At 36.8% G+C, this 22328-nt stretch overlaps 1 protein-coding gene across 8 annotated transcripts; it reads left to right on the forward strand.

Moving 5' to 3' along the window:
- The first annotated feature begins 356 nt into the window (after positions 1 to 356).
- On the forward strand, positions 357 to 20584 carry LOC107818723 (acetyl-coenzyme A synthetase, chloroplastic/glyoxysomal). Of its 8 annotated transcripts, XR_012701306.1 has the most exons (20): positions 373 to 952; positions 1065 to 1208; positions 1274 to 1429; positions 1545 to 1667; positions 2034 to 2202; positions 6021 to 6103; positions 6692 to 6793; positions 6866 to 6954; positions 7059 to 7149; positions 11465 to 11578; positions 17641 to 17717; positions 17818 to 17896; positions 17979 to 18047; positions 18372 to 18547; positions 18690 to 18746; positions 18869 to 18931; positions 19006 to 19096; positions 19185 to 19283; positions 20078 to 20342; positions 20447 to 20584. XR_012701306.1 is itself a non-coding variant. In XM_016644758.2 (18 exons), the coding sequence occupies exons 1-18, from the start codon at positions 536 to 538 to the stop codon at positions 20261 to 20263; spliced, it is 2322 nt and encodes a 773-aa protein (XP_016500244.1). In that variant the 5' UTR covers positions 357 to 535; the 3' UTR covers positions 20264 to 20584. The 8 variants fall into 8 exon arrangements, 1 of the variants encoding a protein (XP_016500244.1); XR_012701302.1 differs by lacking the exon at positions 18869 to 18931 and having other exon boundaries at positions 357 to 952; XR_012701304.1 differs by having other exon boundaries at positions 20078 to 20584.
- Positions 20585 to 22328: the final 1744 nt, after the last annotated feature.

Raw genomic sequence — 22328 nt, forward strand, 5'->3', positions numbered from 1 at the left:
TTATTTGAAAGTCAATTTAAAAAAAATTACAAGATAAATTAAACAAAAGAGTATAATGATGGGCAAATTATTTAGATCATAATTGTTTTCATAAACAATAAATATGTTAAAAGAATTATTACAAGAGAAATTAAAATACTAGAGGTAAACATAATATTTAAATCACTGTAAAGGTTAGTATCACAAAGCCAAACAAAGATCTCTGAAATTATATAAAAAAAAAAAATCATCAACAATTCTATCATGTAATTATCCATCTATCACACTTTGCACCTATTATTTCCATGACAACTCCTTTTCCATACCCATGAGGAGGTTGTGGCATGTTAAGTTATATTATTTAAGTGTCAATTCATGTGTTCATTTTTCTTTTTGTCGAAAAAAATAGAAAAAAGTGATAGAAGACTACAAAATCAAATATTGAAAACAACATTCAGAAAACAAAGAAGTAAAGAAGTCTTTCCAGCTTTTCATTATTTTTCATAGTAGAATATTGGCATTTCCCTAGGAAGCAGGAAGCACCATAAAAATAGTTATGGAAGGAAGGATGACCCATCATCCTTCGTGGAATAATATTAGTAACAGCACCAGCGGTATTTATATTTCAGCATCTCCAATTCCGATCTCTCGCACTGCCAAGTCCCAGCTTAGCCGGCCGTGGGTGGTGAGCGTCAAGAGGCCTTCGTTCACGTTCCGATTTGGGGGAAGTCCGATGGAAGACCCGCTCACTGCTTCTTCGTCGTCATCGACTACCGTCAGTCCAAGGAAGAACTTGACGACATCGAATCACTTGCGCCATGTCGAATCCATGGCCAAACTGCCTTCTGGAGCCGGCAAGATAACCAGATTGAATGCTCTCATCTTAGGCGAGGCACTTGCTTCCGAGGAGGATGATCTCGTCTTTCCCAGCGAAATTTTCTCTCGCCAGGCTCATGTTTCTTCTCCTCAGAAGGTTCCCCTCCTTGCCTCATCATCTTTTCTTCAATCTATCTATTTGGTCTTTTAACTATTGAACATTATCATGGAAAAGATAAAAGTATTGATCCCTTCAAACTTCTGTGTAGTATTTGGAGATGTATAGAAGGTCGGTCCAGGATCCCGCTGGATTCTGGTCCGACATTGCATCAGAGTTCTACTGGAGAGAGAAATGGGGCCAACAGGTCTACTTTGAGAATCTTGATATTCGAAAGGGGAAAATCCAGATCGAGGTCAGTGACTTATCCGTTTATTCCTCTCTCAAAAGCTTGTTACCAACTTTTGTCTTTCTTAACAGTGGTTCAAGGGTGGAATGACAAACATCTGCTACAACTGCTTGGATAGAAACATAGAATCTGGAAATGGTGACAAAATTGCTATTTACTGGGAAGGAAATGAACCTGGTCTTGATAGTTCTTTGACTTACAATCAACTCTTGGCTAGAGTTTGCCAGGTTTGCTTTTGCATTTTTTTTTACTGCTCCTCATACAAGGCTTATATTTTATATTTCCGCTTATACAATAGTGTGCAAAAATATGGTACAAATTTCTAATATTCTTTTTAACCAGCTAGCAAATTACTTGAAAGATATTGGAGTTCGCAAGGGTGATGCAGTTGTCATTTACTTACCCATGCTTATGGAGCTACCAATTGCGATGCTTGCTTGTGCTCGTATTGGTGCCGTTCACTCGGTAATAGTTAGCGTAGTTTATATTCCCTTTTATTTCAAATTGAATATTGTTGTCCCCTTCGTGAGTTAAATCTTCATCATCATCTTTTTGACTTGTGTTTTCATCTAATTCTGGATTCTTTTTCAAGCTTTCTTTTCAGCTTTGCATTGCATTGCAATGCTTATATTTATCTTTAAGACACACATGAATTATCTTCGAATTTTACTTCAAAGAATAGTCAAATTGACTCTAAGGGAACTGTGACCTTTAATTTGAGCCAACACCATTTCATTTCTTCCTTTTCCTTCTTAAATCCCTTTCACCAAATCCGAATAACCAGATACATAGGGTAGGAAACATCGTAATCCAGGTTGTTTTATACATCAGGTTGTGTTTGCTGGGTTCTCAGCTGAATCTCTTGCTCAAAGAATCATGGATTGCAGACCGAAGGTCGTCATAACGTGCAATGCTGTTATGAGGGGGTCCAAGATCATTTATCTCAAAGAAATTGTTGATAGAGCCCTTATGGAATCTGCTCATAATGGCATCAATACAGGTGAGAAGATTTTAAAGGATAAGTGCACCAAAATTTCTTTATTTTATTTCTGGTTAAGTAGGTTTCCGAATTTCCAAGAAATTATTTAACAAATGAGCAAAGTAGACTTTCATGGTGCAGGAAGTAGTTTGCACCTGTCGAAGATCTTGTTAAACCCCCCTCCCCCCCGGGTGATGTGCTACCCACTTCAGAGTTGAGCAGTTATCAACTCGCTTGTCTTTTAGTAAATCAAATTGTCGTCTCAAAAGCATGAGATGTTGCCTTACTAGCACTTTTGTGGGTGCTGTGGAAGGAAAGAAATAGAGGAACTTTTGATGGGATAAAGAACAACTATGCACTTTTGAGGAATAACCTTTCGTTCCTAGTTTCTTTTGGTGCACCCATGAGGTTCCAGTGTGTATAGAAGATTGGTTGTCGTTTGTAAAGAATCATACTATGTTGTAGATTCGTGGCCACATATGGCAGACTTTTGGTAATTTGGAGCAGCAAGCTGTATTAGCCCTCCCCCCCAAGGTTGGTTGCTTTATGTGCCATTACCCATTCGATCTGGCATTGTTCATTTCTCTTGGTTTATCATTAAGAAGGATGCAAACATTGGATGGGAAGATTACTAAAGAAGAATAGAGAGAAATAAGTAGCAATGACAGTAGAAGATTCTTCCTAACAATCATTACTTGTGAAGAGGCTTAAAGGGGTATGCATATTTTGCTTTACATTAGGCCTCATTAGTGAAGGAGTAAATAAGACCAAATTATTGAACATCAACATAGAGATAAAGATATCACTGCTAAAAGAAACATGAAACAGATTATAAACATTTATATGTGGTAGCAAACTCTGCCCTGTGGCAAGAGACCTCTGGAATATGCTCATGAACCTTTTTGGAATCCACTGGGTGACACCATCCACTGGAAAGACTACCTTCATCAGTGGGTGCTGCTGGAGGGTAGAGAAGCCTATTAAAAACTATGGCAGACCATACCAGGCTGTAATTTCTTGGATGCTTTGCAGGGCGGGAAACTTGAGATGCTTTGAAGGAACCTTCACCTCCATATCATCTGTAAAATCTTGGTGTTTATTGCATTTGTTTAGCTGGATAAACTGAATATTGTAAATGATGTACATCAACTCCCTCATCAAAACATGATGTACATCAACTTCTTGATTTTGTTGGTTCCTTGAGTTTTGTTTAGGAACCCGAACCACCCAGTTTTTGTTGACCTGCATCCTCTGGATGCTATTATGATAGAATGTAAATAACTTATTGAAAGAACAACTCTCTTCTTCTTCTTCTTCTTCTTCTTCATTTTTTACTTTGGACTGGTAAGACAAAAAAGGCCAATTTTTGTAGGTATGTTGTATGTCCCAGCAGATATAAGCAGTTGTCTATATATGCAAAGGAATATGGTGGAGACCTAAGTTTTGGAAAGAATTTGCAAAAGTGAGCGATTTTAACTCAGCAGGTTCGTGGAATCATTTTACAAGCAGATCACTTAAGGACAATGACAGCAAAAGTTGGAGATAGGGAACAAAGAGAGGGCATGTTCATAGTTAAGTCTTTCTGTAGCAGAGTACTCGGGAGGGAAAAACGGGAAATTGTTTCTCATGTTTCGATATGGGATCCTAGAGCTCCGACTAAGAGTGTCATTACTTGCTTTGATATTAGAGTAAGGAGCCACTCAGCTGAAAACTCGAGGAGAAGGACAATTTGCATTAGTTGGTAATTCATGTACAAGAATACAGAGTGTTTGTCCATTTGTTGCGTAATTGCCCAGCGTACATACATGCTATGATTGGGTGCTTCGTAGAAAATCATGTACTTATGTAGGATTCTTTGCTCTTTGTATACTCGTATGCAGGGGTTACCCCATAACACCAATAAATTATTATTTTCATTGTGAAAAATTATTAAGAATCAGTGTTGGACTACTGTTTGGTGCTAAGACTCGGGTAATCAAGGATATGTATGATGGTGCTAAGACTCGGGTGGGGACAATAGGAGGTGACTCGGATCACTTCCCAGTAGTGATGGGGTTGCACCAGGGATCGGCTCTTAGCCCGTTCTTATTTGCTTTGGCGATGGATGTGTTGACGCGCCACATTTAAAGGGAGGTGCCATGGTGCATGTTATTTGCCGATGACATAGTGCTGATTGATGAGACGAGAAGCGGGGTTAACGCGAGGCTGGAGGTCTGGAGACAGACCCTAGAGTCTAAAGGTTTCAAGTTGAGCAGGTCCAAAAATGAATACTTGGAGTGTAAGTTCAGTGACGAGACTCATGAAGCGGACGTGGGTGTGAAGCTTGATATCCAAGTCATCCCGAGGAGGGGTAGTTTCAAGTATCTCGGGTCTATAATCCAAGGTAACGAGGAGATTGATGATGAGGTCTCCCACCGTATCGGTGCGAGGTGGATGAAATGGAGGCTTACATCCGGTGTTTTGTGTGATAAGAAGGTGCCACCAAGGCTTAAGGGTAAGTTCTACGGAGTGGTGATTAGACCTACTATGTTGTATGGGACTGAGTGTTGGCCAGTCAAGAACTCCCATGTTCAGAGGATGAAAGTAGCAGAAATGAGGATGCTGTGATGGATGTGTGGGCATACCAGGAGAGATAAGATTAGGAACGAAGTTATTCGAGACAAAGTGGGAGTAGCCCCCGTGGAGGATAAGATGCAGGAGTTAAGGCTGAGATGGTTCGGGCACGTGCAGAGGAGTACGGATGCTCCTGTTAGGAGGTGTGAGAGGCTGTCCGTGGCGGGGCTGAGAAGGGGTAGAGGTAGGCCGAAAAAGTATTGGGGAGAGATGATTAGGCAGGACATGACGCTATTTCAGCTCACTGAGGACATGACCCAGGATAGAAGGGTGTGGAGGTCGAAGGTTAGGGTAGTAAGCTAGTAGGTAGTCGAGAGTTCCCCGTTCTTTTTTAGTAGTATTAGTAGCTCTCTCTCTCTCTTTTTGTATTCTTTGACCTCTAGTATTTGCTTATTGTTTCGTTCGCTCCGTGTATTGTATTTTCCAGTTTGTTACTATTTGATGCTACTTTTTCTTTTACTTATTTTTTTTTTTTGGTTGTTGTTGTTATTGTTATTGTTGTCTTTTTCCCCTTTTCCTTATCGTCCTTTGTCTTGTCCCCCTGTTCTTTCTTTCTTCTTCCTTTTTCTTCTTCGTTTTCTTCCTTTCTCTCTCTTTTCACCTTTTCTTGAGCCGAGGGTCTATCGGAAACAGCCTCTCTACCTTGCCAGGTAGGGGTAAGGTCTGCGTACACACTACCCTCCCCAGACCCCACTTGTGGGATTATACCGGGTATGTTGTTGTTGTTGTTGTTGTAGTGTTGGGCTACTGTTTGGGTGATGTAACACTATGGTGTCCATCTTGGATTGGGTATGATTTCAGTTTGCGGCCTAAACTTTGATTTTACTGCTTCATTAATCTGCACATACGTGAGAGGGAAGTTATATATTTTTAATAAAGGATAGGGAAGTTAAATAGAAAGGAAGCAAGCAATGCAAAGTGATAAGTTAGATTGAGAACTATTACTAATAAAATTATTTACCTCATAAAAAAGAATTGAGGATTATAAAGTGATTCCAAACTGATTACTGGTACTTGTTTTTGTTTGCTATTTTCTTTTTTGAAATGTTTTTTTTTGCTAAATCATTTTGCGTCCTACTAATTGGGAATAGGTTTTAGACTTGGTACAAAACTTCTATTTGTTACTATTATTGTTTTTATCTTTTACTTGCACTTTTATTTTATTTTGGTAATGACGATGATATGGTATATTGATTTCCATCTTTATTTCTTATTGCACCTTGCAGATGTGTGTTTGACATATGAAAATAAATCAGCAATGAAAAAGGAAATGACTAAATGGATCAAGGGGAGAGACATTTGGTGGCAGGTTAGCAACACATGACTTTCTGAAATACGGGTTCAATTTGAGAATTGATACCTATAATTTTGAAGCTTCTGTAATTGCAGAGCTCTGTCTGACTTGCCTTTTCTTATTTATTTAATTTTTCTTCTCATAGTCAGGATTCATGTTAAATATTTTTCATTTTTCTAATAGTGATGTCGATTTTCGTAGATGTTCAAAAGAGTTATTGCTTGCAAGATATATGTACAGAACTCTGATTTTGTTAATGAGCATGGTTGCTCGGTCAGATGTATTTAAGTAATTATGGATTTTGTTAATGAACACAATTAGTTTGGGTTTCTCAACTGCAAACATATTTGATGCTTTTCACTGTTGTCTTCTCCTTTCCTAGTATTTCTGGTTGACATCTCCTCTCCTTGTATGTGTCTTGTGAATTTACCTTACCCTGTAGTCCAATGGTACATGACAATTGTATATATGGACCATACAGTAAATTTTAAGACCAATGTAATCTTGCTGCCCATCATCTTATAGGCTAAGGTCTTGTATGTAGTCCTTATGGATTTCACTTCTTATTGATCAGTCGGGTCCAACTTGCTTGTGTGGTTCCAGGATGTTATTCCGAAATATCCAGTTACATGTGATGTGGAGTGGGTTGACGCAGAAGATCCACTTTTCCTGCTTTACACCAGCGGGAGTACCGGAAAGCCTAAGGTTTCATGCTTCCTGGATTTGCACTCTTTTTTCCTCATGTTTAGTGTCTTATATTCTCCAGTTTGTGTAAAGGGTGTCCTGCATACAACGGGAGGATATATGGTGTACACTGCTACAACATTCAAATATGCATTTGACTACAAGCCTACAGACATATATTGGTACTTCCAAGACAGCTCTTTCTTCTATACTTCTCTTCATTATTCTAAAACTAGGTCAAATTTCTTGAAATGTGTTTTCCCTGGATTCTTTTTACTATTTGTAGGTGTACAGCTGACTGTGGTTGGATAACTGGGCATAGCTATGTAACCTATGGACCTTTGCTAAATGGAGCAACTGTTGTGATTTTTGAAGGGGTATTTATTTTATTATTACCAAACATCATCTGCTGGTCCAAATATAGCTTGATTAAGTGAAAGCATTTAGCAAAGGTAGTTTAAATAAAGGACAAGTTTGAATAATTAAATTCTAATTTTCTTCTTCTCTTGCGTTTTCATTTTTTTTGTAAGGCAATTTATTAATAATGAGAAAATCTCCCATATACAAGCAGCTTGCCAGAAAGTAGGTATCTACAACATAATAGATTCTCTATGAACTACAAACAATCTTCTATACAAATTGGAACACACCCAACCTTGCGTTTTCTTTTTTTGATAATCTTATCCATATAAATTTGAAGTAGACAATGGATGACTGTTAAGTCAAGCCCAAGCTAGTTAAAATTTAACTATGTGAATCCCTACCATACATTTTGCTCAATGTGGACCCATTTCGTTCAATACTCAATAATATGTTGTTTAAGACAAATTAGGGTTTCTAAACTCTACAGGTTCTTTAACCTTTTTTTTTTCTTTTTCCAGAAAAAGAAAAGAAGAGGTTCTTTAACCTTTTACCGACATGCAAATATCTGAATATACAAAAAAGACTGATGATGATGATGTTAGGTCTACCTTGTCCTCTTTTAACAACTTCAATTATCATAGCATTCTACCTTCAAGACGGTGCTTTGGAAGTTTATGGCAAACTATCTCAAGCGACCTTTCATTTTATCCTCCAAGTCTGCTACAGATATCTTCTCTAGAATCTAATCATTTCTAATCTTGTATTAGTGCATATCCATCTTAATATTCACATTTCTACGAAAAGATATATTGGACGTTAGAGGCTAAACACTCACTCCCACATAACATTGTTGGTCTCACAATCGCTTTATAAAGGTTGCCTTTTATTTTGGTAGGTATTTTCCTATTGTATAGCACTTCCATAGCATTCCGTTTCAGATATCCTATTTTAATTCGTGCGTACCAACTTCATCTTCATACATTCTCTTTTGGGATATAGAGTGTCTGTAAAGGGATTTCTTCTAGGATGATGGTGAAGGTGACAAAAATCTCACCTTATTGCTTGAAACTAAGTATCTTTTCCAATTAGAGAAAAGGATTAGGGGTGAGGAAGATCAAAATCTTCAATGGAGCTCTACTGGGGAACAAATATGGATGGAGAATTCTTTTCTGGGATCATTGGTTGTGTGAAGGGAGTGCTTTGAAGGTTAAGTTCAATTAGCTGTTTGGTATTAATACTTGTAAGGAGGGATTGGTGGCTGATGTTGTAGGACGGATCACTAGCAATCTGAGCAGGGGTTTGACGCTTCAGTGAAATGTGTTGCTACTTGTGATATTAAAACCCTTCTGGATACACAAGGTGTAAGATCCTTCTTCATAGCTAAGCGTTGCCTTTTTTATGCCACAGCTGCTTGGAGCGTGATTCTTACTGCTGAAATCCTAGTAAGAGTGAGAATATATGTTAACAGGCTTACTTAAAACATCAACATAAAACGGTTATCAAAATTGACAATAATAATGACATTAGAAACAAGAGAAACAAGTCATATTTCTACAATTTTAAATACATACAAAATCAAAATAGAATACTTAATCATAAATAAATGCAGGCAAATACCCTTCTCCTTCTTTTTCTATAATGTAAACAAAAAAGTCTTATGTAGGTAAAATACTAGTAATAAAATACTCATAAATAAATAAAAAGAAAAAAAGAAAGGAGCAATAACTATAATGTGTCAACGTAAAATTTTTACCTTTTTTTTTTTTGTGAACTTGGTTCATAAATATTATACCTTTTTGTCAGAACTGTGGAATCTACCTTTTAGTCTGATGAGTGCTAGACTGGTGTTGCTAAAAAACTGTGTGATTTTCTTTCTTTTAGAAGTTGAAGAGTGTGAACCAGTAGTCGAAATCATGTAAAAGTAAGATAATGGTGAGTGAAGTATTAACCTTTACCTTATTAAAAAAAGAAGAAGAGTGAATATCAATTCTCGTGATTTTGAAGTATCCAAATCATGTAAAACCTAACTTTGTTTGAGACCAAAATTGGCTTCAATCATCATGTATTGAATAGAAGCAAAGCCCCAGGAATAGTAGGATGGCGGAAAAAGTTTATAGCACTTAAAAGAAAGAAAATGTAATTCCAATAAACAGTGACATATTGACCTGTATAGGACCTAGTTATATGATCCCTAATTGCTTAAATCATGAGAGATTTTGAACCAATCATAGAGGGAGGAAGAACTTCCTCTCTGTGAATCGTAAACTTCCAAATCAAATGAAATCCAAAATGAATAGAACTTTTAAGAAAAAAAAAAGAGTTAAGACTAGAATTATATTGCTCTTAGAGAAACCTAGGATCATAAGTTGACTTTATAGTTCATTGGATCTTTACGACGTTCCTACTTAAATTTGATGTCATGTAGTGTTACGTTAGAGTCACCAGTACCCAAATACTACATATTCCTATGCCTATTGTGAATCTATATGTTCTATCCAATAACCTATATTTCTATGGATTTTGAGATAAAAATGTTTTAGGGACTAACCATTATACGAAGAACTATGGTTTAAAAGTATATTCTCAGCTCACTCAAGAAATTGATATTAAACATAGGCTATTCAACTGAAAGTCTAAATCCAGTGTTCCCCTTTCAAGTTTCTTAGAGTTACTCAGTTACCCCATCCATCCTGTTGCTCAATTAGAAACATCGAGAACAAACTTGAATAAGCACCTAATGTTATTAATATAAAGCAGAAAACATAAATGTACCCAAATTTGAAAAAGGTGGGTCAATGTTGTCTAAAAAACTAATGTAGAACTTTTCGTGATGGTATAACTTTTCTGGTACTTTGATACTTCTTCCGCCCCATCTTATGTGAAGGTAATTGACTGGGAATGGAACATAAGAAAGTAAAGAAGACCTTTGATGTGTAAGCCAAATTTATGCAAAGTACCAAATGGTGGTTAAAGTTCCACATGTCTTTTCATTTTTCTCCCTTATAATAGATGAACTTTATATGGGTCCCAACAAGTCATGTCATTAGGATAAAATGTGAATATTAAGATTGAATAGTTTTCACAAACAAAAGGTTGGTATTAAGTAGAGAAGAGTAGATGGATGGGTCCGTTATCTATTGAGTTTTGAACAGCGCGTCATTGGCTGCGGGAATTTCTTGGTTATCAAAAATAAGATTAAATGGCTTATGGAAAAGAGAATGGTGTCATTCTTTTGGGAACTGACTAAAACGAAAAGTGTATCACATAAAATGTGATAGAAGGATTATTAAATGCTTTGTTTGCATTATAGAAGAAAAGAAACAAGATATACTTCCTCTGTTTTAATTTATGTGACATAGTTTGACTCGGCACAAAGTTTAAGAAAAAAAGAAGACTTCTAAAACTTGTGGTCTTAAAAGCTTAAAGGATAAAAGCTTTTGTGGGGCTTTCAATTTGTACGACTATAAAAGTTTCTCATTAAGAGTAAATGAAAAGTTTAAAGTTAAATTGTTTTCAAATATAGAAATGTGTCATTTTTTTGGAACGGAGTGATAACGAAAGTGTGTCACATAAATTGAAACAGAGGGAGTATGTATTTTAATGTTAATAATTTATGGAGTGTGTCGTATAAAGTGAAATAGAGGGGAGGAGAAGACAAAGGGCTTGAGATGTTGCTCCACCAGCCATCATGTGGGTCATTTGGAAAGAGAGAAATAGAAGGGCATTCGAAGGGGTAGACCAAGATTTTGTAAATTGCAAAGTATTCTTTTGTTTCTAGTTTCCTTTTGGTGTACCCATGAGGTCCCTACTTATACAGAAGATTGGATTTCTTTCATAGAGAAACATATTTTGGTGTAGACTTTCTATGTTTATGGTATTACGGTTTGTATACAGGGTTTCCCCGTCATTAATAAAAGTATTTACCTTATAAAAAAAAGGACTTCCTTTATGTGAGTTAATGGTTTTAATAATTTATGGATTGTCTCTACCTATGTTGTCTTTTGAAATTTTCACTGATGGGGATACATTTTCACCAATTCCTTCTTATTGGCGTCATAGTCGGTTCTCCCTTAATTTCATAAGTTTCTTGTGTTCCATGTACATTGCTAGATCTGTGTCCTTGCAATATTGGTTCGATCCGTTATGCAATTCTGTTAGCTCTATTCAAACAGTCTTCCGCTCATTCTTATGTTTAGATGTTGGTCATTGTTGAAATGAGTGAAGCTTTCTAATTTGTTTAGAAATTTGATAAAAATGTGTGAACCTTGTGAAAGCAGGGTTGCACTTGACTAGCATCTTCTTTCTGACATTGTTATTTTGATTTTGTAGGCCCCAAGTTATCCAGATGCTGGACGTTGTTGGGATATTGTTGATAAGTTTAAGGTTTCAATATTTTATACAGCTCCCACTCTGGTGAGGTCTCTGATGCGTGAGGGAGATGAGGCAAGGATACATCTACTTATTTTCACCTATATCTAGCTGGTTGTTATTCAATACTTCTATCGTACTTTTTAGTTGTATGCAGTTAGAATAACCATTGTTTTAACGGACGATTATAGAGCTGGCCTAGTGGCTAGGCAAACGGAAAACACCCCTCGGCTTTGTAGAAGAGCTTAAATCCTGTTGGGGTATCACGTAGAGCATGCCTGAAAACCTGAGGGTATATCTTAAGTAAATGGGCTCATCCTTTATGCCTAACTTCATTAACTTATAGAGAAAATGAATGTTTTCTCTCGGTAAAACTCCTAGAAAACTTTTATTGAGTGTTTTTTCATAATGAAATTAAGAAAAAAAAGATGCAACTTAAGCAGCTGATGTTTCAAACATAGTTTATGGCTTTATGCCAAAGAGGAGTTAAAGCTTGCAAACATTTATTTACTTGGTTATGTCTACAACAACTCATCTCTGCCCTTCTCACTTTTTTCCTCATTTCATCCCCAATGCTTCCCTTCTCAATCCTTTTACCATTTTTTATATGAAAAACCATCCCTCGATATGTCATGTTGACTATCGGGTTACTAAGAAATAAGAGATGTTTTGAAGGTTGTAATAGAAAGGTATGGGGTAATAGTTGATATATTATTCCATATATATATATATATATATATATACACACATGTATATAAATACATATACTTTGGAAAATTTTGAAAAGGAAAATCCTATAGATTTGCTATCAAATCCCTATAGTTTTGCTATCGTGTATATTACAAGGAATATGACTACATTCATTCTTCAACTCAGGTTCCATTCAACGCCTTGGTGAACAAATCAATTAGTTGCTTTCCCCTCGTCACGTAGCTAGTGGAAATCAAGTTTCCATGAATCTTCTGACGAATAAAATGATAGTCTAACCTCAATATGTTTAGTTCTTTCATGATACACCGGATTTGAGGAAAAATGAAGAGCAACTTGATTATCACAGCAGAGTTTTGCTGGTGTATGATGCTTGAGTTTGATTATCACACCAGAGTTTTGATGGTGTATGATGTTTCCTGTTATAGATCTTCTATCAGTTTTGGATCTAGCCCAGTCAACATCTGGGAAACACTCAGCACGAGTATGGCCGTGATTGCTATACAATATGCCAAGTCTGGGAGCTCCTTTCAAGTAACATAAAATCCGTTCCAAAGCTTCCCAATGTTTGACCATAGGTGTGGACATGAACTAGCTAACAACACTTACAGCAAAAGCAATATTTGGACGAGTCATAGTGAGATAGTTTAACTTTCCAACTAACCTCCTATATCTCTCTGGATCATCAAAATGATCGCCATCATCTTTTATAAGATGCAGATTAGGGACCATTGGAGTACTGCAGGGTTTGGCTGCCAACTTTCCAGTTTCTGTAAGTTGGTCAAGAATATACTTTCTCTGAGACAGAAGAATTCCATTCTTGCTTCTATTTACTTCTACTCCTAAAAAATATTTTAACGGGCTCAAATCGTTCATATGAAATCTAGTGTGCAAGAAAGATTTGAGGGAAGAGATTCCCGCATTGATGACAATATCATCTAACATATACAACAAGGAGGATAGTGCCAACTATTAATTGTAGATATAAGACTAAGTGGTCACATTTGCTCATTTTCAGCCCAAACTCTTGAACTACCTCACTAAACTTGCCAAACCAAGTTAGGGGACTCTGCTTCAAGCCATACAAAGACTTAACACAGACGACAGTGTAATAGATGAGGTTAGTTTAACAGTTCCAGATCCCCCATCAGCTACAGTCACAGGAGATGGTGCTTTGTGTGATTGAAATCTGGAAAAGGTATTGGGATTACCTTGTCATGTGATTAGTGGCACCAGAATCAATCACCCATTTATTTGAATAGGAGATAAGATATGCTTTTCCTAACTCAACAAGGGTAGTAACTTTTGTGGATTCCTCAAGTGATTCTCGATACTGAGAGACTTGGCAAACTCATCCATTGAAACCAATATTTTTTTAAATGATAGATTCGAGGCAACATTAATAACATAAGGCTTATTTCCTCTTCCAACAGTCATTTTCCAATTAACGAAATTCAGAATAGCAAAGGAGATAGAACTCCACAAGATGGCTTCAAATCAGTATACAACCAACTCAACGACCCAAGTCAAAAGGAAAGTTCTGAGCCAGAAGCAAAGAATCTGGGATGAGATTACTCTCCTTAAGTGAGCCCAAATGATTTGGGAGCAACCACAGATACGCCGGAAACATCAGAACGACGTCAGAAATGAAGCAAACTGGACCAACAAAGCTCACAGCCCTCGGACAATAATCAAATCAGATCACTAAACTCTCAATACAACAACTCTCACACAACAGAGGAGAACATATTGAACAAACTAATTCCTAGCAACAAAAATCGAATTTCTAGCCACAAAAGATCAGATTGGAGAGCATAAGATAACAAATCGAGAAGGATATAACCTGGAAATTGTCAAAACTCTCCCCACACGAAACCTGTCGAACAAGCTTGCACCAACTTCTAATCGGAGATGTCGAGGCGATGCGCGAACATCGAACGAAATTAATTTCTGGTGATGCACGCAATGCCACTGCACAACTACCGGTAAATATTTCGCCGGTGCATGGCACTCACTCTCGTCTCTGTCGGCCATTTGAATCTAGGGTCCTATAGATCAGGGGTGCAAGGCCCTCTCTATGTAGGTGGTGACAACAAAAATTCAATTCCCAATTTCCTTCCAAAGTACCAAATTTTGTTCGAAACTAAGTCGCACTTCCAGCGAGTTTCCTGACTCACTCCGGGAAAGTAAACGACCCGCTTTGATACCATGTAATAGAATAAGGTATGGAGAAACGATGTATTATTCCATGAAATAATAAATACATATATAGAGAGAGAGAGTGTGTCTGAACTATGGAAAGAACCTGAAAAGGAAAATCCTGTATATCTGCAATCAAATCCCTATAGTTTTGCTATCATGTATATTACAAGAAATATGACTACATTTATTCTTTAACAAAGGCAAAGGCCAACATGCTTCTATAGTTAATATTTTGAGAGAGAGAGTGAGATAGTGTGTCATAACTATGGAAAGAACCTGAAAAGGAAAATTCTGTATATCTGCAATCAAATCCCTACAGTTTTGCTATCATATATATTACAAGAAATATGACTACATTTATTCTTTAACAAAGGCCAAGGCCAACATGTTTCTATAGTTAATATTTTGCGTTGGAATTGATGGGAATGAAATGGTAACACGTATGTTGTAATCTTGTCTTTATTTTGCAGTACCTCCTTAGCACTTTATTAATGAAATTTACCTTACCTTATGAAAGAAAGTTGCAATCTTTAAGCTTAATCTTTTAGATGGAGTAGTCACATAATTCAATATAGTGTTGCAGTCGATGTAGGTCTTTTTAGAATCTCATTGTCGCCGTCCATAACGTGCACATGTTAATCCTGTGAAAAGAAATTAGACCTGCATGTGAGGGGATGTGTTGACATAATTAAGTAAATAAAATTATGTCATATCTAATACTTTAAATTTTCGATGAGATAGTTGCACTAGTATGAATGCAAGGGGTTAAAATGAATTGTTATACATTGAAGTTAAAATATCATAGTGAGGGGAAAGGGAGATGATTATCCGAACAAGAGGGACATCATGAATGTGGGATAAATGAGTGAGGTCCGAGTCTTGTGTGTTTAGAAAAAAACAAGACGGAAGAGATACCAACACAATTAGTAGGAGTTTTTGGGTGGAAAGGGAGGTAGCAAATACCCAGTGGAATAGTCAAGGTACGCGCAAGCTGATTCACACACCCCTTTATCACCCATATTATTCATTTGTCTGTGGAAATATTTAGGAAGACGAAGATAAAGCAATAATAGTGGGTTTCTCGAGGAATTTCTCAGTTTCACCATGGACTAGAGATGATGTCCAAGTTTCTCACTTGTTCTTCGCCAATGATTTCCTTGTATTTCGTGATGCAGACATAAATCAACTTAGGCACTTGAGGAATCTATTTGGTATGGTTTGAGACACTCTATGGATTAAAGATTAATTCAAAGAAATATAGGTTCGTTAAACATCACAGTAATTATTGAAGCACTAGCAGAACTACTCGGTTGTAGGGTGGGATCTCTTCCTACAACTTAACTAGGAATACTAGGAGCAAGTCATAAGGAATGAGCAACATGAAGTCCATCCATTGCGAGAGTTGAAAAGAAGCTAGCAAGTTGGATAAAAAAATACTTGTTAAGAAGACGAGCATTAAGTATTGGTTAAGAGCACCTTATTTGTCATCCCTGCCTATTGCATGTCCTTACTATGCTAGTGGTCATAGCAAGAGGGTTAGGAAAGTCTCTCTATGGTACTATATAATGAAGGGCTATGTAGACCAATCAAAATGTTGAACTCGAAGCATGTAATGTGACAAGAATTTATTTCTAGAGACAACGGTGGTGTGAAGTTGTACTCTATGTTAAGCTCCTGAGAAATCTTGTACATATATCTCAACAAGCTGGAATGGTGGGTCAAATCTACAAAAAGATCGAGGAGAAATTCGTAATATTGGGTAATGGAGGAGCGCTTTGGGATTTGAGGGCAGAAGGAACTTGCAAGATTGGGAGGTGAAGAAGTTCAAAATTTGATCGATTTGTTTCACAAACATAGAATTTCACAAGATAGCGAAGATGTATGGAGATTGGTGCAGGGAAAATGGTGTCTTTTTTTTAAGTCCTATTATAATGAGCTTCTGATAGGGAGAGTTAGCTTTTCCACATATCTCAGTATGGATCATTAGGGTATCGAGAATGGTGTGCTTCTACACTTGGCTAACTGCACGAGGGGTGGTCTAAACGGTAGAGAACTTCAGGAAGATGATGATTACTTGTGTCAGTTGGTGCTTCATGTGTATCTCATCCATTCTTCTTTTTCTCGAAGTCGGTGAGTCTTCGACTATTCCAAAAAGGAATAGGAGAAGGTGAATAAAAGTACAGTGGAAATAAATAAAAAAGAGAGAAGAAACGGATGTTAGAAACAAAAAAGGAAAGGAAAAGTTTAAATTAACGAGGGAAAATTTGAAAAATATAAATTTTTGGTAAGGATATTTTAGTCTTGAAAAATAAATTTTCTGCGTCTGCTCTTGGAAGAAGCTAGAATTTGTAGCTTCTTCCCAAAACCGATGCTGCTCAAAAGCACTTCTCCATTGTAGCCAAACACCTCAAATTCCTAAAAAAGTTTTTTTGGCCTCTCAGAAGCTTGGCCAAACAGGCTCTAAGAAAGATACTTAATGAACGAAAGAAGGAAACATTTAATTTAATCTTTCTAAAAGAGTGGAAAGATAATTTTCCTTATTCATCCTTGTGTATCCCTCGTGCCAGTGTATTTCGAAAGCTACATGAAAAGTGTCCCATGCATGAACAGCTGCCTGGAGAGCAATCCTCAGAGCAGACAATTTTAGAGAGAAGGATTCGATGCATAAGCTGGTGTTTTTTGAGCAAGAAGGCGGAGGAAGATGTTCATTATCTGCTCTACTTCGTTCCCCAATTTTATACCAATTACAATGCACCATATGGAACATGTTTGGAGTTGAATGGTTGATGTGAGAATCCATCAATCCAGATGGAAGTTCTGAAGGAGGAGGCAGAGGAGAAGAGTATGGGAAATAGCAGCTTTAGCAATCAAGTGAACCATGTGAAAGGAGAGAAATAGGAGGGCATTCGAAGGAATTAAAAGTACATTTTGCACAAGTTAGAGGAACCTTTTTTATTTTATACTTTTTTAGAGCACTTTGTATTCTTGTTACTACACATGATTGGATGTTATTCATAGTAAATCATGCTTTGCTTTGGTATGAAATATTAATGCTTTATATGTACATCGTGTTTGCGTGCTGTTCCCATTCAATCAATAAAATACTTTTTCCATTAAAAAGAAAAGGTAAAACTCCCTGATTTTGCTATTTAAAATATTGATAATTATTTAATATCAATAGATAGAAGTCGTATAACTTATATGCATCTGTTCATTTGACTTTTCAGCATGTCTCTCGATATTCACGCAAATCTTTACGGGTGCTTGGAAGTGTGGGGGAGCCTATCAATCCAAGTGCATGGAGGTGTCAGCTATACATATGGATCTTTTGCTTGTCTATTTTTCCCTGAATATCAGAACATCCACGACATGCTTTCTTCAAGTTTTTGTTCATCTTTGAGCAGGTGGTTTTTCAATGTGGTAGGTGATGCAAGGTGCCCCATATCTGACACATGGTGGCAAACAGAAACCGGTGGCTTCATGGTATCTCAGTTACTGCTTTCATCATTTTTATCATTCACATAGAAATGAATGTCTTACTTCACTCTTAATTATTTCTTTCTAGATTACTCCTTTACCAGGAGCATGGCCGCAGAAACCTGGTTCTGCTACTTTTCCTTTCTTTGGAGTCCAGGTACCTGCTTAGGATAATAAACAGACCTCCAAGTATATTTGGAACCCAGACTTTCATTTGGTATTGTTGGAATGATATTATTGAGTTTGCTGTCTAGCAGATTATGTGATGGTGTCTCTCATGCCACGCAATACCATCTTTTAGAATGTCTGAATATCTTTAGGATTTAATACATGATAACTGTATGTCTAAGGAAAGTTAAAACTGAAGTCATGCAGAGCTTGTACTTTTATTTATCATGATAATGTGAAACAAGGAAAGCCTCTAAAATTTGGTCTTTGCTTTTTGTCCATCATATGGTCATGATGTTCTAAAATCACGCAGCCAGTAATAGTGGACGAGAAAGGTGTTGAGATTGAAGGTGAGTGCAGCGGGTACCTGTGTGTGAAAAGTTCATGGCCTGGGGCATTTCGAACACTTTATGGGGATCACGAAAGATATGAAGCCACATACTTTAGTGCCTTCCCTGGCTATTATTTTAGTGGTGATGGCTGCAGCAGGTATTTTCCAGTGAAGTGGATTCCTGGTTGTCTATATACATTATCACAAGGGAACGTGTAGACATAATTTGCTTTTTCTTCTCTGATTTCTTGCACCTGTTTTGACTGATTTTCCATTGTAACGTTCAAACTTCTGTTTCAGGGACAAAGATGGTTACTGCTGGCTCACTGGAAGAGTAGATGATGTGATTAATGTGAGGTATAGTTTGCATATGAATTTTCACGTTTTCAGAACCTAATTAGAGTTTGAAAAAAATTAGAGGAACAAGAAAATTCCTTCTGGGAACTGAGCAAATTCCTTTCAATTTTGAAAATTTGAAGTGTCATTTTTGCTGGAAGTAATCTTTAATAGTGCAAATTCAATTGGAAGCGAGTATTGTGCAGGTACTATTATATTGTAGCTAGTTGAACTGGTAGTTCTACTTGTATATTGTATGAAGTAGTTTTAACACATGCAGTGGACATCGTATTGGCACAGCTGAAGTGGAATCGGCTCTAGTTTCACATCCTCAGTGTGCTGAAGCAGCTGTGGTTGGTGTAGAGCATGAGGTATTTTCATGTTTCTACTTCTCATCTGAGTTTATATGAAAGTTTCCGTTCTCTACTCTAATCTGTTCTTCTGGAGTCTGCCTGAAAGGTTAAAGGACAGGGAATATATGCATTTGTTTCTCTGGTCGAAGGTGTTCCATACAGTGATGACCTGCGAAAAAGTCTTGTGATGGTTGTTAGGAACCAGGTATATTTATTCCATCCTCTCTGGTGATCCGACATTTGCTTATTGTTTGTTTTCCCCTTTATTAGACATGCTACTTGATTACTATCAACCAATGGGGCAAAATAGGAAGTCCATAAACTCTCAGAACTTATTGGAAAATGAAAGAAAAAGAGAAAATCTAGCCATAGGACTGAAGCTATTACTTACACAAGGAATAATGGAGTTAGTGTAAATGCCGGTCTTCAGGCTTTAAGAGCCTCGCCTTTCCATTGCAAAGTGTTCAAGTTGTATTTAGGACCATAGCATCCTTTTTACCTGCTTACCAAAACTAGTGTCAAATATGTGGCCTGGTTGATGTAAGGGCATTCTTTTTTTTGTTGTTGTTGCTTTTTTTTTTCCGGAGTTTAGTATTGAAGTAGTAGTTGGTATTAGTAGTCATCTCCTTGACCGGTCTGACATTTTAACCCATGGAATTGGGTTGTTGTTGTATTGGGTAAGGTATTTGAAAATTTGGTTGAATTGGATTTTTGGAGAATATGAAATGAAAACCAGGGAATTTTTAGTTTTATTCCCTTGGGGACATACCTATTTTGTTTGTTTCCAACATACATACCCTTGTACTTCCACAGAAGGAGAAAAAAGAAAACAAAAGGGGAGGTTAGAAAGCACTGCTAATACATGACCTGAGTCACTGCTTATCTGATAAATATGAGCATATAATGTTTTTACTGCAGAATGTACACTAGCATTCTCCTTGTGTTTGAGATTGCATGAAGTTCTTACCACTGTCTGAAGCTTTTTATTTCACATGTCAGATTGGAGCTTTTGCAGCGCCAGACAAGATACATTGGGCACCGGGTCTTCCAAAGACAAGAAGTGGGAAAATAATGAGAAGAATTCTAAGGAAAATTGCTTCCAGGCAGTTAGATGAGCTTGGGGACACTAGTACACTTGCAGACCCGACTGTGGTTGATCAGCTAATTGCACTTGCTGATTGCTAAGTAACAACTTCCAAGTATAGTGAAGTTACAGGTTCTAGAAAGAAAAAGAAAAAAAAAAAGGTTACAGCTTTAGCTGATTGTGCTGATAGAGATTGGTCACTTCTTTTAGTTTTAGTTGGATTTTCATGTGAGCACCTTTTCTCTCCAAATTTGAAACAACTTACGATTAACACACTTTTGAAGGTCAGGATGCATTGAGAATCAAGAAATAAAATACCAAGATACGGATTCAATGTATTTCTGGTTGTTTTGTACCACTTTTCACTACACCTTGTTCATTAAAGGATAACAGCATACATAAGGAAAATTGTTTTCGCTGAATGTTATCTTTGCACGTCTGAAATTTTATGATTAAGGATCTGATATCAATCTGGAAAATTTGTTCGAAGTTGTTGGAGGGACTAATATTTGAACTTATTATGAGAAAAATATGTTTAGTATGTCAATGTATTCTCTATGAGAAAAAAGTTTGCTTTTACTTTCTATCTCTTATAAAATAAAGACCGTAAATTAAAGACAAGTATAGAGAGAAACTGATATATTATTCAAACTTCAAATTTATGTATATAATGAACTGAAAACTCCTTTATTTATAGAAGAAAGGAAGTTGTTGTGTAAGATGCTACTGCAAGCTGCTATGTAAGATGTTGTGTAAGCTGCTATTGCAAGCTGCTGTGTAAGCTGCTTGTAAGCTGTTACTGTACCAGATATAGATAATCTTCTACCGGGGGTAATGTTTATCCATAACAGAGTACCAAAATGATAAGCTTCTTCAGGAGGCTTATTTCCAATAGAGTACTAAATAGATAAATATATTTACGGCGGAGTTTCATATGAATAAACTTCTCCAGGAAGCTTATTTACAACGGAGTACTAAATGAACATCCATAATATAATATATTTATAACACTCCCCCTTGGATGTTCATTAAAAGATAATGCGCCTCATTAAAACCTTACTAGGAAAATTCCCGTGGGAAAAAATCCTAGTGAAGGAAAAAGAGTACACATATTTAGTAATACGCATTGCTAGCTGCCTCATTAAAAACCTTATAAGGAAAACCCTGTGGGAAAAAACCTTAGTAAGGAAAAAAGACTACATCGCGCATTTTACTCCCCCTCATGAAAATCTTATTTCAAATATTTGAGTCTCCGCATTCCAATCTTGTATACAATCTTCTCAAAAGTTGAAGTTGGCAAAGATTTAGTGAATAAATCTGCCGGATTGTCACTTGAACGGATTTGTTGCACATCAATGTCACCATTTTTCGGAAAGATCGTGTGTGTAAAATAATTTTGGTGAAATGTGCTTCGTTCTATCTCCTTTTATAAATCCTCCCTTCAATTGGGATATGCATGCATCATTGTCTTCGTATAAAATTGTGAATCTTTTATCACATTCCAAACTACATTTTTTTTGAATAAAATGAATCACTGATCTCAACTATACGCATTCCCTACTTGCTTCATGAATAGCTATTATCTCAGCATGATTTGAAAAAGTAGCAACAATAGATTACTTTGTGGAGTGCCATGATATGACAGTACCTCCACATGTAAACACGTACCCGGTTTGAGATCGGGCTTTATGGGGATCAGATAAATAACTTGCATCTGCATAACCAATAAGATCTGCACTACCTTTGTAAGCATAAAACAAACTCATATCAAGAGTTCCCTTTAAATATCACAAAATATGCTTAATCCCATTCCAATATCTCTTTGTAGGAGAAGAGCTATATCTTGTTAGTAAATTAACAGAAAATGCTATGTCAAGCCTTGTAGCATTAGCAAGATACATAAGTGCGCCAATTGCATTGAGATATGGTGTTTCAGGACCAAGGAGTTCCTCTTCCTCTTATGGAGGTCAGAACGGGTCCTTATTCACTTTAAGTGATCGAACAACCATTGATGTACTCAATGGGTGCGCTTTGTCCATGTAAAAGCGTTTTAAGACCCTTTCTGTATAGGCAGATTGATGGATAAAGATCCCGTCTGCTAAATGTTCAATTTGCAGACCAAGATAAAATTGTCTTTCCAAGATCTTTCATCTCAAATTCTTTCTT

Source organism: Nicotiana tabacum, chromosome 17 (genome assembly GCF_000715075.1).
Source record: "Nicotiana tabacum cultivar K326 chromosome 17, ASM71507v2, whole genome shotgun sequence".
NCBI lineage: Eukaryota > Viridiplantae > Streptophyta > Magnoliopsida > Solanales > Solanaceae > Nicotiana > Nicotiana tabacum.